The following is a 15408-nucleotide window of genomic DNA, read 5'->3' as shown; positions in this document are numbered from 1 at the left end:
CCTCCCTTCCGCCTACCGTTGTTCCGCGTGCCGCCACCCACCGGCGGCTCCTTCTCATTGCATCCGCGCATCCGGCATGCCGTCCTTCTCTTCCGGCGCTTCTCAGCACAACCAGCAGCACAACGCGCGGTGCGCCGCCAACCTTCACCACCCTCTCTGCGATTTTGTTTGGTATATGTTGGCTTGGGGACTGAGCCCGTATTTTGGTTGGTTTGAGCAGGCGGAAGCAGCTGATCCAGCAGCAGAGGAAGTCGCTCCCCATCGCCTCAGGTTAGCCTTGTCACCCAGTTGGGTTTCGTTAGGGTCTTCATCAGACGTAAATTTCACTGCTATTCATGGTGGTGGTGATTGTGGTGCAGTGGAGAAAAAGCTTGTTGAGGAGGTGAGGAAGAATGGCACTCTGATTGTTGTCGGCGAGACCGGGAGTGGCAAAACGACTCGTAAGTGCGTTGCTATGTTTCTTTTCCTTCCATTGCTCATTATTGTTTGGGTGAAGCTGTGGCTGGAAGAATGTAGCTTTATTATATTTGTGATTATTGGTATGTGCAATTTATGGAATTTATGTTGTTACCAACTTGTTAGTTTCGTGACATTCCGATTACTCATGTAGCATCACATATATACGAGTAAGAGTGAGAAGTTTCTGTATAGTTCACTGTAGGAACATTTCATATACACAAAATGAGGTCCCGTTTTCTCCAAAATCTCACTTTATTTTTTTGCGCCCTAGTGTTTATAATCTTACCAAAATTGTCCTTATGGATGGTTCTCATTATACCAGTTACATATGTCTGTTTGGTTTCTTGTAAGGAGCATATCTTTATCAGTTATTGACTAATATCATGTACTTGTTTCGAATATCACTATGCTCATTCTTTCAGTTAGCATACGTTTTCATTTATTTTTTATTATGCAGAACTTCCACAATTTTTGTATGATGCTGGGTTCTGTCAGGATGGAAAAGTCATTGGCATCACCCAGCCTCGAAGAGTTGCAGCCGTTACAGTAGCAAAGCGTGTTGCTGAGGAATGCAACGATCAGTTGGGCAAAAAGGTTGGATACTCTATTCGGTTTGATGATTCCACATCTAGCGCAACAAGGATTAAGTACATGACAGATGGTTTGCTTCTAAGGTAATTTTGTATTAACAAACTGAATCATCATTGCTTGGTTGTTTGCAGGCCATTGTTTTGTGTAGCTCCTTGACTCCAGATGTTCAACCTTTTGTGTTACTTTTTGTTTGAGAATATAAGTTTTCATTTTTTGTTGTCTTTTGCTTAATTGCTGACTTCTTGCTGTATGTTACTATGGATAAATAGGTTTCTTTTTTCAGAATTTTAGATCATCAAATTGTGTTGCCAGCATTGTTGTTATTGCCTTTGGAAAGCTGTTCAGATGATATGAATAAATCAAGGAAAAAAATAGTGCGCTATAATAAAATAGCGTGGGTCTAAAAATACGCTATTAGCATGCTATAGCGTGCTATTAACGCGAATAGCGCGCTATAGCGCCGAAATAGCGTAGCATAGGCTCTCGAGATATGCTATAGCATGCTATTAGCGTTGAAATAGCGCGCTATTTTTTTCCATGGAATAAATCAGACCAAGTAAAGAGCAAAATGCGTAGAACTGATACTTACGTTTTATCTTTCTCATAGATTGTCAGTATTTGAGATGTCCTTTTATTATGTATTCAAGCATCTTCTGTTCTTTTCATACTTCCTGACAATAGCCTTCCATCCATGCTCATGGACATGAGGATGACTACAAAGATCATCTATCGTTATGTTTGCTTCAGAATTGAAAATTACATTTGAGTTTCAATCATTTTGTTTGTCTTCTCCACCACTGTAACAGTTACGAACGTGTTCTTTTCTTATGTTTGAGATACTTTTTGCAGAAATTTCTGAACTATGATTTCTGTTTCCACTGTATCATGTTACCATTGTACAAATGGACAATAAGCTATTTATGTGTGGGGATAATCTTCCATCGGTTAATCTGCATCAGTTTAATGTTTTTTTTTTGGATCTTCAGGGAAGCACTTCTGGATCCACTTTTGTCGAAGTACAGTGTTATAGTTGTTGACGAGGCCCACGAAAGAACCGTCCATACAGATGTCTTGCTGGGTTTGTTGAAAAAAGTACAACATTCCCGATCCATTTATGCCAATAATGATGGAAATACTTTATCTGACAAACAAGATCACTCTCAAAGTGTTACTCTAAAGTCATGCCAGGGAATGAGATTTGCACCTCTAAAGCTGATAATTATGTCTGCTAGTTTGGATGCCAAATGTTTTTCTGATTACTTTGGTGGTGCTAAAGCTGTACATATTCAAGGACGGCAATACCCTGTTGACACACTGTATACATATCAGCCCGAGTCAGATTATCTAGATGCTACACTAGTTACTATCTTTCAGGTTAGCATCATCCTATATGCATGCAAGAGTTGGATGAGTTAAGGAGGATGTAAGGAAATTAGAATCCATATTAAATAGCATCTTGGAAAGATAAACTTGCTTCAGAAACCATGATAAGAGAATATACAGTCTTGTCTCAGATTAGTACTTCCTATATCACATATTGTTTCAACTGCGACTTAATGTGGCCAGCTGCTTGTGTATAAAATTCATGTTTGGAAATTTGGATGTTTCTTTTGCTAGATCCATTTGGAGGAAGGACCTGGCGACATTCTTGCATTTTTAACTGGCCAGGAAGAGATTGAATCACTAGAGAGACTTATTCAGGAGCGTGTTCGTCAACTTCCACCAGATAGTAGTAAGATATGGATTACACCTATCTACTCATCTCTTCCATCGGAGCAGCAAATGAATGCTTTTAAGCCAGCACAAGCTGGAACCCGCAAGGTGAACCTTTACATTCTTTGGATGCATAATTTTCCTTTGTTCCAACCTAATGATTTAAGGGGTTTAGTTTCCTAATTGATGAGCAGTTTACTTGCTGCTCTTTATATCTGATGTACTGATGTTCTACTTATGTACGGTTGGGTGTACACTTCTGAAAATAACTGCTGTAGGGGTCAATGTGTTGGCTAACAAAGAACTATTTTATGTTAGTGTATGCAGTTGCAAAGGAGGGATGAGGGAGCAGTTAATCAGTTGTCAGCTAATTATGCGAACATAATTATGCCTATCGATAAGGGGGCAGATGAATTACCAAAGCCCAAATATGCATCATTCTGGAAATTAGATATGTTGCTAGGTGTTGGCGATCTGTTTGAAATGAAATTATCTGCTCAGAACAATTCTGTCGTAAACCTTTCAGAGAGAATACCCTACATTAGCATGCCTCCTGTTCATACAAAGATGATACTATATATTTGGTCTTATATTATAAATAATAAAGTTGTGAATAAGAAAAGTTCATCCACTGAAGAAGGCACAAGCCTTATTTGCATACCTCACTTGTTGCTTGTATTCCAGAAAAATACACTCTTTGACCAGATGACATATGACTCATATTATTATTTTTATTCACATGTATGATTTTCTTTTGCATCTTAGCTCATAGATGACTGTTCTAGGATATTAGATGTTCTTGGCAAAAAATGCTTTTGAAGATGGAAATAACTCCTTTGTTGCAGCCTTTGTTTTCCCATCCTCAATAATGTTGTACCCATGACACTTTTTGGTTAAATACATGTATATGTACCTGTATCCTTGCAACATGGTTTTTGAAAAATGTTGTTTCCCATATCCTCATATCCGTATCCGCAGAAGATAGGTCGTATCTCTCAAATTTTCCACCTTTTCCAAGGTTCATTGAGCAGTGAATTTTTCCTTTTGACTTTTTGCATAGTTTACTTACACGTTAAGGACATGATTTGTATAATATATAAATATATTAGGTTTTCAACATTTACTAATGTCCAGTTTATCTGTCAGATAGTTCTAGCGACAAATATTGCAGAGACTTCTGTAACAATACCTGGTATTAAATATGTTATTGATCCTGGGATGGTCAAAGCACGCTCCTACAATCCTGTAACTGGAATGGAGTCTCTAATCATTATTCCAGTCTCTAAAGCACAGGCTCTTCAAAGGAGGTAAAAACATCAAACATATTTAATTCTTGTGCCCTTTCTCTTACCTTATTTATCATTCTACGCGCAGTGGCCGTGCTGGACGAGAGGGGCCAGGGAAGTGCTTTCGGTTGTTCCAAGAATGTGAGTTTGATAAACTGGCAAAATCTACTATTCCTGAGATTAAACGATGTAACCTTTCGAATGTGGTACTACAGCTCAAAGCTCTTGGAATTGATGATATCATAGGTTTTGATTTTATGGAGAAACCATCGAGGTGAATTTTGCCCACTTTTTCATTCCTGCTCACACGTAGGAGAAAATTTTGCATATATCGGATCAGAACATAGTGAAGCGTCATCCACGAAGTACAAATGTCATGTCAAAAGAAAAACTTGAAAATTAATCGTATCAATCATTTTATTTTTGCTAGGGAAGTTTGTCTTGCAACGTGGGAACTTGATGTTTTGTTCATGCATGCTATTGTGCTTAGTAATATATTAGACTGTTATTGTATATGCCAAACTCAAATATCGTGGCAATAAGAAGATACATGCCAGTCATTTTGTTTATAACGCTGTATTGAAGTATTTTATTACTTCTAGATGACCGTACCTTAAATTTTGCTTCTAATACAAAACTAATTTCCTACAACGAATGCACTGGAAACATCGAACAGAAAATTATACTATAAGCTGAATAGTACTCCCTCCGTTCCTTTTTAATTGACTCGGATTTAGTACAAGTTTGTACTAAATTCGAGTCAATTAAAAAGGAACGGAGGGAGTATGTTGCTTTATATGGACACAAAAGTTATGCTTATTGGGCGAAATCTACTGCAGGACTTCTATTTTAAAATCATTGGAGCAGTTGATTTTACTAGGAGCTTTGACTGATGATTATAAGCTGTCGGAACCAGTTGGTAAACAGATGGCTAGGCTGCCGTTGGATCCAATGTACTCCAAGGCATTGATAGTATCAAGCGAATTCAAGTGCTTGGAAGAAATGTTGATTGTTGTTTCTATGCTTTCAGTGGAATCAATTTTCTTCACCCCACGTGAGAAGTTAGAAGAGGTATTCTTGTGAATCCCTGACAACTGGTTTAGTATATGTTCGCCAATAGGTTTTTATTCGACATTATGGAGTAATATTGTAGTGATGCTATTAAATGTATTCTACCAGTGGGAACCGTCTGGATGAACTATGGCATATGGCTGTTTTTGGATTATTTTGTATTGATTTAAGCATTATTTTTTATTTCATGTTGTTTGAAGTTAAAAATGCTATTTTTTAAATAAAGCTTTGGAAAACTAAATTTGGGTCGTAGAAATATTCGAGCATCCATTGATCCTATTATCAAACTCCACAGGTCCAAAGTTGTTTGTGCTGCAGAATTTTGTAATAGATGTTCATTTTTTCATAGTTAGGTGGTGGAACCATATACTGTTCTATTAGGATCTACTCCCTCCGTTCAGAAATATAAGATGTTTTAGACACTTCAAAGTGAACTAGATACATACCAAAATAGATGAATCTACACACTAAAAGTAGGCTAGATACATACCAAAATAGATGAATCTGCTAAAAGCTAAAACATCTTATATTAGTGAACGGAGGGAGTATATTCAAATACTTTTAGGCTACCACTTGGTACCTTTAGCCTCGAACTTGTCATGATTTTCCATTTGCATACCAAAGTGAAATTCTAAGTTTCAACTTGTATTTGGTTGGGCCCATCCACTCTTGAGCCTGAGATAAACAAATCCATTGTGTTGCCAACTAATGTGCTTTCCTTTTCCTTGAGGAACAACAATGCATTTATTGATCCTTGTACCTTTTTCTCTGTTTAGGCGAGAGCTGCTAGGAAGCCTTTTGAAAGCTCAGAAGGAGACCATATAACCTTGGTTAATGTATACCGAGCTGTTGCAGAATGCTTGGAGAAGAGCAAGAATGCAAATGCCAAAGAAAAGACAATGGAGAAGGCTTTGAACAGATGGTGTTGGGAGAACTTCATCAATTACCGCTCTCTAAGACATGCCCGTGATGTTCACAGGTCAGTTATCATTTTTGTTTTTTTGTTTTTATGGAAGGCTTGAACTACCGGACCAGATTAAGATGGAACATGATGATATGCATTTAAGCATCTTAAATGAAATGGAAAAAACCTTTCCAGTTTTCGGGCGAGCTGGTTGGTGCATGAAACTCAACATATCATAACCAAAGAGGTGCTTAAAACAATGTGCAACGGTCTCAACTCTCAAGTTTGACATAGATTTTCAGCATTAGTCTTTATATTGCCATCTATTCTAGGACCATCACCAAAGATTCACAATTACCAATATGTTAGACATTCTGAAAAAACAATATTTGGAAGTATGTTCAGTTTAGGAATTTCAGAATATACAGTATGACGAGCTAACATAGAACTTTCTGTCTGCTGCAGTCAAATTCAGGGCCATGTCCAGCAAATGGGGCTTAACCTGTCATCATGTGGAGATGACATGGTGCAGTTTCGGAGATGCCTCACTGCTGCTTTCTTCCTGAATGCAGCAATGCGGCAACCAGATGGATCGTTCAGGTACTGCTCCGATTTTTTGTTTCTGATTTACTTCAACCCAGTTACTTGGTCGCTGCTACCATTTCCTCTATTACGATCCTTGACCATTGCTGCAACCTGAGTTGTATTTTGGTACAACAGCCATCATATGAATACTGATGTATCCCGTATGCTCTGTAGTTCATCATCTATACATTTGGAAGTTGTAGCTGTAGCTCAAAGTTCCATCTTTTGATTGGTAGGGCTCTTGGAACCGGCCAGAGCGTGCAGATGCATCCTTCATCGGTGCTCTTCAGAACCAAGCCTGACTGCGTTATCTTCAACGAGCTGGTCCGGACGACCCAGAATTACGTCAAGAATCTGACCCGAATCGACCCCTTGTGGCTTGCTGAACTCGCCCCACAGTACTACGCTACAGAGGACTAATCATTTATCTTACTCATACATTGCTGTACTTAATTAGTTCCTTGCAACAGTCATGTAACAATATCTTGTTATGTTGACATGCCACGACATTGGTTAGCATTGTGGCACCACAAAACACGGTTATGAAATGCTCTTGAATATTGCCAACATGCAAATCTGGAGATCTTTTTTTCGGCAGTGAAGCAAGCAGATCAAACTACTGTAGATCGCACAAAATAGAGATTTGAAGAAAGAGTAATACTACTCCGTCCATTCCATAATACACTTATTATGGATCGGATGGAGTACTTGATGCTCTCCCAATTTTCCAAATGCAAAACACTTTTTCTGTTTTTCTCTTTTTTGAATTGGCTACTACTTCTTGGCATCTATTCTGGAAAAAAGCCAAGGGTATCATGTAACAGTAAAAGGAAAAGAGAGATATCTCGTACAACTTCTCTATGAGAAAGAAGGAACGCTTACAACAAAGGAAAATTGCGCACTTCAATTTGTGAAATTAGAAAAAAACAAATAGAAAACTCTGCGACAACTACATATATTTCCAGTGCACTCCATGATCAATGCCTACTAGCTGCTGCCTATCATCTGCTTAATCGAGGTGTACGATCCGATGCACGCGCAAACCATGCCGATCAGTATGATTCCTATGCACAAAAAGACCTGCAAAACCGGAAGAAATGAGAGGTTACATCCATCATAACTAAATAAATGTGTTTAGAAGCTTCAGGGTTAAAAATCTGTTGATTGATTACCTCCCACAACGGTACCAAGTTTCGCTTGATGGAGAGGTAGCATGCGCATGGGAGGATCAGGGCCTGCACAATGCAAATCGTCAGGGAAATATAAGATTGCAAAGTTTACTAAATAATGTTAGCTGCATAATTTCAGGTCAAAGAAGACACTCACCACAAGCATTGTGAAGACTGATCCAAGCAACGCCATCACCAAGGCTGCAATTCAAACGAGCGTTAGCATGAGTGACACACTTTGTGGGGGTAACTTCAGTTAAATATTGTTGTTAAGAAAATATCAGTAAGTGATAAGTACCAAAGTATGGAAATGACAGAGCCACGACGACTGTCGAGAGGACAAGAGCCGTCCTGACACACATTCCGGCTAGGTAATTCCGCATCTTCTTAGGCAGAGCCTCTTCTATCGACAAGGCGACCGGCGTCATCGTCAAGGCATACTTGGTGTATGGATTCACAATCTGAAAACGAAGGGATCGATTATGAGAATTTGCATCGGTATGTTAGTTTTTTATGATGCAAGTGGAATAATTGTCAGGAGTTTGTGTTTCCTCGTACCGTCATCCAAATGGCGATTTTCGAGGGAATGTACTGCTGCGGCATGTTCAGTGTGAATTGCGACATTGTGTTCTCGCCGAACATCAGGAACCCTGTGGCCGCGACCCCGGCGTACACAACTGTGACTACTATGAAACTGAAACAGTAGAGAATAGCGCATGTAAGAATGTAGCTAAGTGGAGAAGTAATTGCCAAAGTAAAGGCAGTGCAGTACTGTAGCATTTCATTTGTCAAGTTCATGATCTCTTACCAGAACAGGATCACGAAAGGAAACTGCGAGCGCTCTTTCATCGATGAGTATATATTTGGGAAAACAGAGTGTCCCGAGAAGCAGTACCCATACAAGCCAAGTGCCACTGGAAGGCGGGTCAGATTCAGTGCGGTACCAGAAGGGTGGAACCCAACACCATCCCCAATACCAACCCAAAAGAGGCAGACAATGACTGTCATCGTCGCAACCACGCCTCCGGCTGTGAAATTTCATAAGTTAAAAGATGGTCATGAAGGATTCATCATAGTTCAAAATATGAGAGGCAATGCTAGCATACATAATGTTCAGACAAAAAAAAAGTTCATGAACAGCATAAGCTTTGAATTATGTATTCAAACTACGACACAAGAAATAATATTGTTGTGCTTACCAGAAAGATAGGATAACAGGCTGAGATTCCTGAGCCAGACTGATGGAAGGATTGCCAAAGCCATAGTAATGGCGAAGAGATTATGGGAGTTCAAGTAGATGCCGGTAAAAGCTAGATGCGCAGAAGGAAACACTGATGATAAGCTGTCTCCTAGCAGTGTGATGTACTCCACGCAGCACGCCTGTAAATATGCAGCATGTTAGCTCTGATGTGCAACAACCAGATGCTTTGAAAACATAGTATCAGAATTCAGAGATAACTTACATAGAGCTCTAGATAGAGGACAACCTGCAAAACAAATGTGAGCAATCATCAGATAGGCAGTGGATGATGTGAATTTTACAAATCTATACTATCAAAAGAGTAAAAAATATGAATACATACCGATACAAATATTCGGCCAGAGATACCAAAAGCGGCTTGTCCTATGTCAGGATAGGTCTCGATGGTCGGTGAACTGTCGATGCATCTCTTGAGAAGCAAACCTGTGTAGCATGAACAGGCACCCAACAAGGGAAGGAGGAGGAGGCTTAACCACCCCGCTTCTTTGATTCCAAAACACGTGGTGAGAATTCCAACACCGCACAGGACATTGAGCCCTAGAAAATAAAAGAAACGTTAAGACAGAAAAATCATTTATAATTACCATCCATGATCCTGAACTTAGTTCTGAAACTAATTTAGAGCAGTTGTACAGCGGTTTGGATACATAAATAATTTATCTCTTTTTCCAGGACATAAAACAAATTAAAGCTGGCATCGCCACCTCATAGTTCAAGTTGATATTTAGATTACAATGCAGCATCTGAAAGTTCTAGCCTAGCACAAGTAATGGAATTCTACATGAAACTAGTGATGAGTGAACATAATCTGATTTGTCTGCAACTATATAGCTATTAGTGATGAGTGGGATGATTCACAACACATCATATAGAAAAACCATGGTAAATAAACTGAGCAAATATTGTGTACCGTTGATAATAGACTGGCTACTGCTGCACTTGGAGGACGGCGGAGGGAGCTCGATGTAATTGGATTTCAGGCACGCCGCGGAGGGCCTCTGCTGCATGGTGGGAGCCTGCAGAGCCGGTGCCGGTGCCGGTGGACGCGGCGGTAGACTGTCCGTGGACAGCCGTGCGGCAGGCGGCCCCTGCTGTGACAGCTGCGAGAGCGAGGGCGGCAGCAGCGGCCTGGTGAGCGGCAGCGAGCCCTCGGCGGCGGCCTTCTTGTTGAGGAAGAAGGAGCTGCCGGCCTTGATGAAGGAGTTCCCGAATTTTGTTAGGCTCGGGCTGGCCGCCATGATCGAGCTCACCGTCGGCGACTGCACGGCGCTCAGCATGTCGATCGACTGCCTGCGCAAGACATACGGAGACGGGAAATTAATCGATCTCGTAAGGTGATCAGTTAGAAGTTAGAAGCACGCATGCATGCAAGGTCGATGGGCGCGCGGGCATACCTGTAACTCTGCGGCCACGCGGCCTGCTGCCTTGCGACGTTGGGTACGCGGCCTTGCGTGCCGGTACCGTCGGCATCGGCGTCGTCATCGCTGCCGCTGCCGCTCCCGTCGCCGCCGCCTGGGTCGTCGTCAATGCCGTCGTCGCTCCTCTCTGAGAAGGAGGATCCCGCGTCGGACGAGGGCGGCGAGCCGCCGTCCCGGTCCACCCCGAGGTCGTCGTCTTCGTCGCCTATGAAGAGCAGCGACCTGTCGCCGTGGCCCTTCTCCTCGTCGCGATCCATGCCGCCTCTCTCTTCCGCCGCGATCGATCGATCGATACGATTGATCTCTACGATTGATGAGGAAATTAAGGAAAGTAGGTATGTGCGCACACACGACACGGCGTGATGGGATCAACGAGATTCCTTAGATCGATCTGCTCCTCGATCGGGAACAGATTGCCTTATGGAAGCCGCGAGTTTTGTGGTGTGGAGTAGGTCTGGAACTAGGACGTCCAAGAGAGAGCGAGACGAACACGGGGCAGGGGGCGAGAGAGATGAGGCGGGGAAGGAGCCGGATTCCGGGAGCTGGTGTTGGCTTGGCTGTGTCAGTTGCGGAGACGATTATATACGTGCCGGAACGCACCGTACCTCTCATGTACGTTAGACCTTTTTTTTTTTTGCAAGAAATCCAATCATCAACAGTAGTAAAAATGACCCAAAAATAAAGAAAATTACAAACTGGTACTCATACCACCTAGTGACGACTACAAACACTAGCACGAGCCGAAAGCGCGCCGCTGTCCTCGCCCCTCTGTCGCCGGAGTCAGACAAAACCTATCGTAGACAGACGGGAAGTCATCGTGCTAAGGTCCCAAACACTACTAGGAAAACTATTATAGGTAGAAATATATTCTGTGCGCATGTGGATGGATGCGCCACATAATCTCTATGGGGCCCATGGGAGGTCAAATACTGCACATGGGCGAAGGAAATTCGGTGGCGCATCTGGCCACATGCGCCACAAAAATTTGAACTTCTGTGGCGCATATTGGCATATGTGACATAGAATTTCTTGTGGGGGGCCACCCCTAACAGTACGAGTCCACAATTCTGTAGCGCATATGCCCATGCGCCACAGAAAGTTGAACTTCTGGGGCGCATATTGGCATATGGGCCACATAATGTGCAGGGTTTTTTTTGCTCCCCATGCAACTCCACCTCCCCGTGGATCGCCTTTTTTAGCACCGTAAAATAGAAAGAAATAGCTAGAAATTTCAAGAAAATAAAATCCTTCGAGCTGCCCATATATTATCTCATCTAGTACCACTGAGAATTAACAAACATGATTTTGATTTTTTTTTTTTGCAAAATTATGTTACAAAATCATCGAACTGGATTTGTGGTTGCATATGAACTCGAAAAAAACGCATAATATATCAAAATGACCGGGAGAAAATTCTACATCCAAATTCAGCCGGATTTACCTGGTTAGCAAATTTTTAGAATCGCCAAATTCGAAAAGAGTAAAAAGATACGGCAAAGTCAAGTTTTTTCCTGCAAAAATGAAAAAAAAACGAAAAAAATTCTGTGGTGCACCATATGGACATGCGCCACAGAATTCTTAGCCCAAATTTTGAATTTCGGAGGCGTCATTCTCCTCCTCCACTTCTCCTTACTTCTCTCCTCCTTCTCCCTTTTTCTCCCTTCTCCTCTTTCTCCTCCCTTCTAATCTCTCCTCCCCCCACACCCGACGATCTTCTCCTACTCCGGCGATCACCTCCTCCTCCAGCGACCTCCTCCTCCTCCGGCGACCATCACCACCACCACCTTCTCCTCCTCCTCCGGCGACCACCACCACCTCCTCCTCCACCCCCTCCTCCACCACCACCAGCCCTCCTCCACCTCCTCCTCCTCCACCACCACCCCACCTCCACCCCCACCTCTACCACCACCACCACCTCCTCTGGCCAGCCTCCTCGGCCTCCTCCTCCACCCACCCACCCACCCCATCGCCCACCTCCGGCGACCTCCTAAAAATTTCAAAAAAACTGGTGAAATTTCGGCGGCCCTAGATCTAGATCTGGCCGCCATATTCTTAAAATTCAAAAAAAAATTCTGTGGCGCACCACTGCTGGGTGCACCACAGAAGATTTTTGTGGCGCATGACTACATGGTGCGCCACAGAAGTTTTGAAATTTCTGTGGCGCATGTACATATGCGCCACATAATTCAAATATATGTCGCGTGACAACTGTGGCGCAAGGGATATGCGCCACAGAAGTTCTAAATGGTGCGCCACAGAAAAGGGATTTCCTAGTAGTGAAAGGACCAACGCACCAGAGCAACAACCATCGCCAATTGATGTCTACGGGTGCTTCTATTCTTGTAGACAGTGTTGGGCCTCAAAGAGCAGAGGTTTGCAGAACAGCAGCAAGTTTCTCTTAAGTGGATCACCCAAGGTTTATCGAACTCAGGGAGGAAGAGGTCAAAGATATCCCTCTCAAGCAACCCTGCAATCACAAAGCAAGAAGTCTCTTGTGTCCCCAACACACCAAATACACTTGTCAGATGTATAGGTGCACTAGTTCGGCGAAGAGATAGTGAGATGCAAGTAATATGGATGAGTATGAGTGGTAATAGCAATCTGAATAAAATATGGCAGCGAGCAAACATGTAACAAAACGAGTAAACAAACGGAGATTCGATGCTTGGAAGCAAGGCCTAGGGATCCTGCTTTCACTAGTGGACACTCTCAACAATGATCACATAATAGGACTACTCTACACCCTCTTGTTGGATGATGAACACCATTGTGTAGGATTACACGAACCCTCAATGCCGGAGTTAACAAGCTCCACAATATTCAATGTTCATATTTAAATAACCTTAGAGTGCAAGATAGATCAACACAACCAAACCAAGTACTAACATAGCATGCACACTTCTACCATCACACTATGAAAGGAGGAATAGGTCGCATCAATACCATCATAGTAATAGTTAACTTCATAATCTACAAGAGATCACAATCATAGCATAAACCAAGTACTTCATGATGCACACACTACCAACATTACATCATGGAGGAGGAATAGAATACTTTAATAACATCGGATGAAACCCGGTGATCAGGGGGATACGTGAGCACCCCTTCTCTACTTGACACGTGTCAAACGGTGTTAGTTGGCTGTGAGAAGATAACACGCTCCCCCCTCGTTGACCGGTCCTCCTCGCTGATGTCTCCCGAGCGTCCGCCGCCCTGTGCTCCACCTCGTGTTTGCATGTGTCTGACGGTGGAAAAAGGACACACCAGATTCTCCCTTCGCTATTAAAGTACTGAGTTGTCACAAAAGCTATTTGATAGACCAGGCCATGATCGAGGAAAAAATATATGCTACAGTACGGCAAGAGCAAAGTAGATAAGCTACTGCCACTCTGCCAGCCGGGGCAAAGCATAAAAGTACTACGGTAAAGTAAAAAAAAATGTCGTGGCTCTAGTCAAACATGCTATATCTTCTTGATTAGCTTCATTTTAGGATCAAATTAAGTAGATTTGCCCGTCTTTGATCTACAGAGCCGAGCAGTTCATTTTCCACCATAATACCCAGCATATCAGATTAATTCACTAGTAGTTTCCAGATCATATAGTCATGATTAACAGATTATCTATTTTACAAGTAACAACATGTCCAGAGCACCACCACCTGTATGCTTCGGGGCACTTCCTCTTGAAGAACATCCAGTAGTAGGTCGGCGCCTCGGCGGGAAGGTGACCGCGAACTGGCCCCTGCAGCAGTAGGTGTTGCCGCCCAGCTTGCCGCAGGAGTTGCCGCACCCTCCCGCTACCCGCAGCTCCGGCAGGCGCTCCTTCGGGATGTCCACGGCACAGCTGGCGGAACGGCACGGAGCGCCGTCTAGGGGCTGGAACCTCATCGGCACATTGAACTCGTCGACGAGGGACAGGTCGAAGAAGTCCGGGGCCCCGCCCTTCCCTAGCGTGTACTCTGCAATTGTTGTCGGCCGCTCGCCGGAGACGGCGCAAGCCAGCTTGCCGGCGCAGTCGCCGGTGATGCAGCGGCCAACCCCGCTGCCGTTGAAGGTCCACCCCGTGCGCGGCCACACCCTGGCGGCCACGGTGCCGGCCGGCATGGTGAGAGGCCACGTCTGGCCCGGGTCAAGCCGCACGCCTCCGCCCGGAAGCACGGCAGGCCAGACTGTGTAGGAGCACTTGTTCACGACGGTGATGGTGGTCGCGTCGGTGGCAGCGGCGACGCGGAGACTACAGCTCGCTTGTTGGCCAATCAACACCAACGCCATAGCTGTTCCAAGAGGCGGGGGCACGCGGCGACGATCAGCCCTGGCAAGGTCCTCACCTTCGAGGCAGTTCACCGCCATTGCTCCAGCTGGGTTGCACAGCTGAGGACCTGAGGTGCCTATGGCCTCATGGCATACTCCCCAGCGTAGGCCTCGCTGCGCTAGTCGACGGATGCCTCAGGTGCTCGTGGCGGCCACCACGCTGCGAGAGAGAGCGGCGATTCTGTGGCCAGGAGGTGTCGTTGGGGGATAAGGATGGAGGAGAGGTAAGGCGACGAGGGGATAAGATTGTGTGACCGCGCGTGACTGGATAAGCAGATTTGACGCCGTTTCATTACCGTTTATGAAGTCATAATCTTGGAACAAATCCAACGGTAGAGAGAGGGTGCACACGTATCCCCTGTTCACCAAATCCACTCTCTTAATAACATCACTAGAGTAGCACATAGATGATATTCAACTAGATCACATAAAGAGAGAGATGAACCACATAGCTACAGCGGAGCCCTCAGCCCCGGGGGTGAATTACTCCCTCCTCATCATGGAGACAGCGATGGCGGTGAAGATGACGGTGGAGACGGCGGTGGAGATGACTCCGGGGGCGATTCCCCGTCCCGGCGGCGTGCCGGAACAGAGACTTATGTCCCCCGAATTGGAGTTTCGCGATGGCGGCGGCTCTG

General features: G+C 43.9%; 2 protein-coding genes and 1 pseudogene across 2 annotated transcripts; 1 reads left to right on the top strand and 2 right to left on the bottom strand.

The window, feature by feature from the left end:
* Nucleotides 1–76: 76 nt before the first annotated feature.
* LOC124655970 (pre-mRNA-splicing factor ATP-dependent RNA helicase DEAH10-like) lies at nt 77–7133 on the top strand. Its single transcript, XM_047194791.1, has 12 exons — nt 77–171; nt 221–270; nt 315–440; nt 917–1133; nt 2037–2424; nt 2668–2871; nt 3910–4070; nt 4138–4323; nt 4889–5120; nt 5897–6099; nt 6490–6624; nt 6846–7133. The coding sequence occupies exons 1-12, from the start codon at nt 77–79 to the stop codon at nt 7027–7029; spliced, it is 2181 nt and encodes a 726-aa protein (XP_047050747.1). The 3' UTR covers nt 7030–7133.
* Nucleotides 7134–7596: 463 nt separating this feature from the next.
* Nucleotides 7597–10714, bottom strand: LOC124655969 (amino acid transporter AVT1C-like). The gene is made up of 11 exons (XM_047194790.1): nt 10434–10714; nt 9950–10329; nt 9362–9576; nt 9242–9265; nt 8978–9158; nt 8587–8806; nt 8337–8472; nt 8077–8239; nt 7936–7979; nt 7782–7844; nt 7597–7689 (listed from the first exon to the last, which is right to left on the bottom strand). The coding sequence occupies exons 1-11, from the start codon at nt 10712–10714 to the stop codon at nt 7597–7599; spliced, it is 1800 nt and encodes a 599-aa protein (XP_047050746.1).
* Nucleotides 10715–13935: 3221 nt separating this feature from the next.
* On the bottom strand, nt 13936–14830 carry LOC124654753 (annotated as a pseudogene).
* Between the last annotated feature and the right edge of the window lie 578 nt (nt 14831–15408).

This window comes from Lolium rigidum, chromosome 5 (assembly GCF_022539505.1).
Source record: "Lolium rigidum isolate FL_2022 chromosome 5, APGP_CSIRO_Lrig_0.1, whole genome shotgun sequence".
NCBI lineage: Eukaryota > Viridiplantae > Streptophyta > Magnoliopsida > Poales > Poaceae > Lolium > Lolium rigidum.
This window is presented reverse-complemented; position numbering and strand designations above follow the sequence as displayed.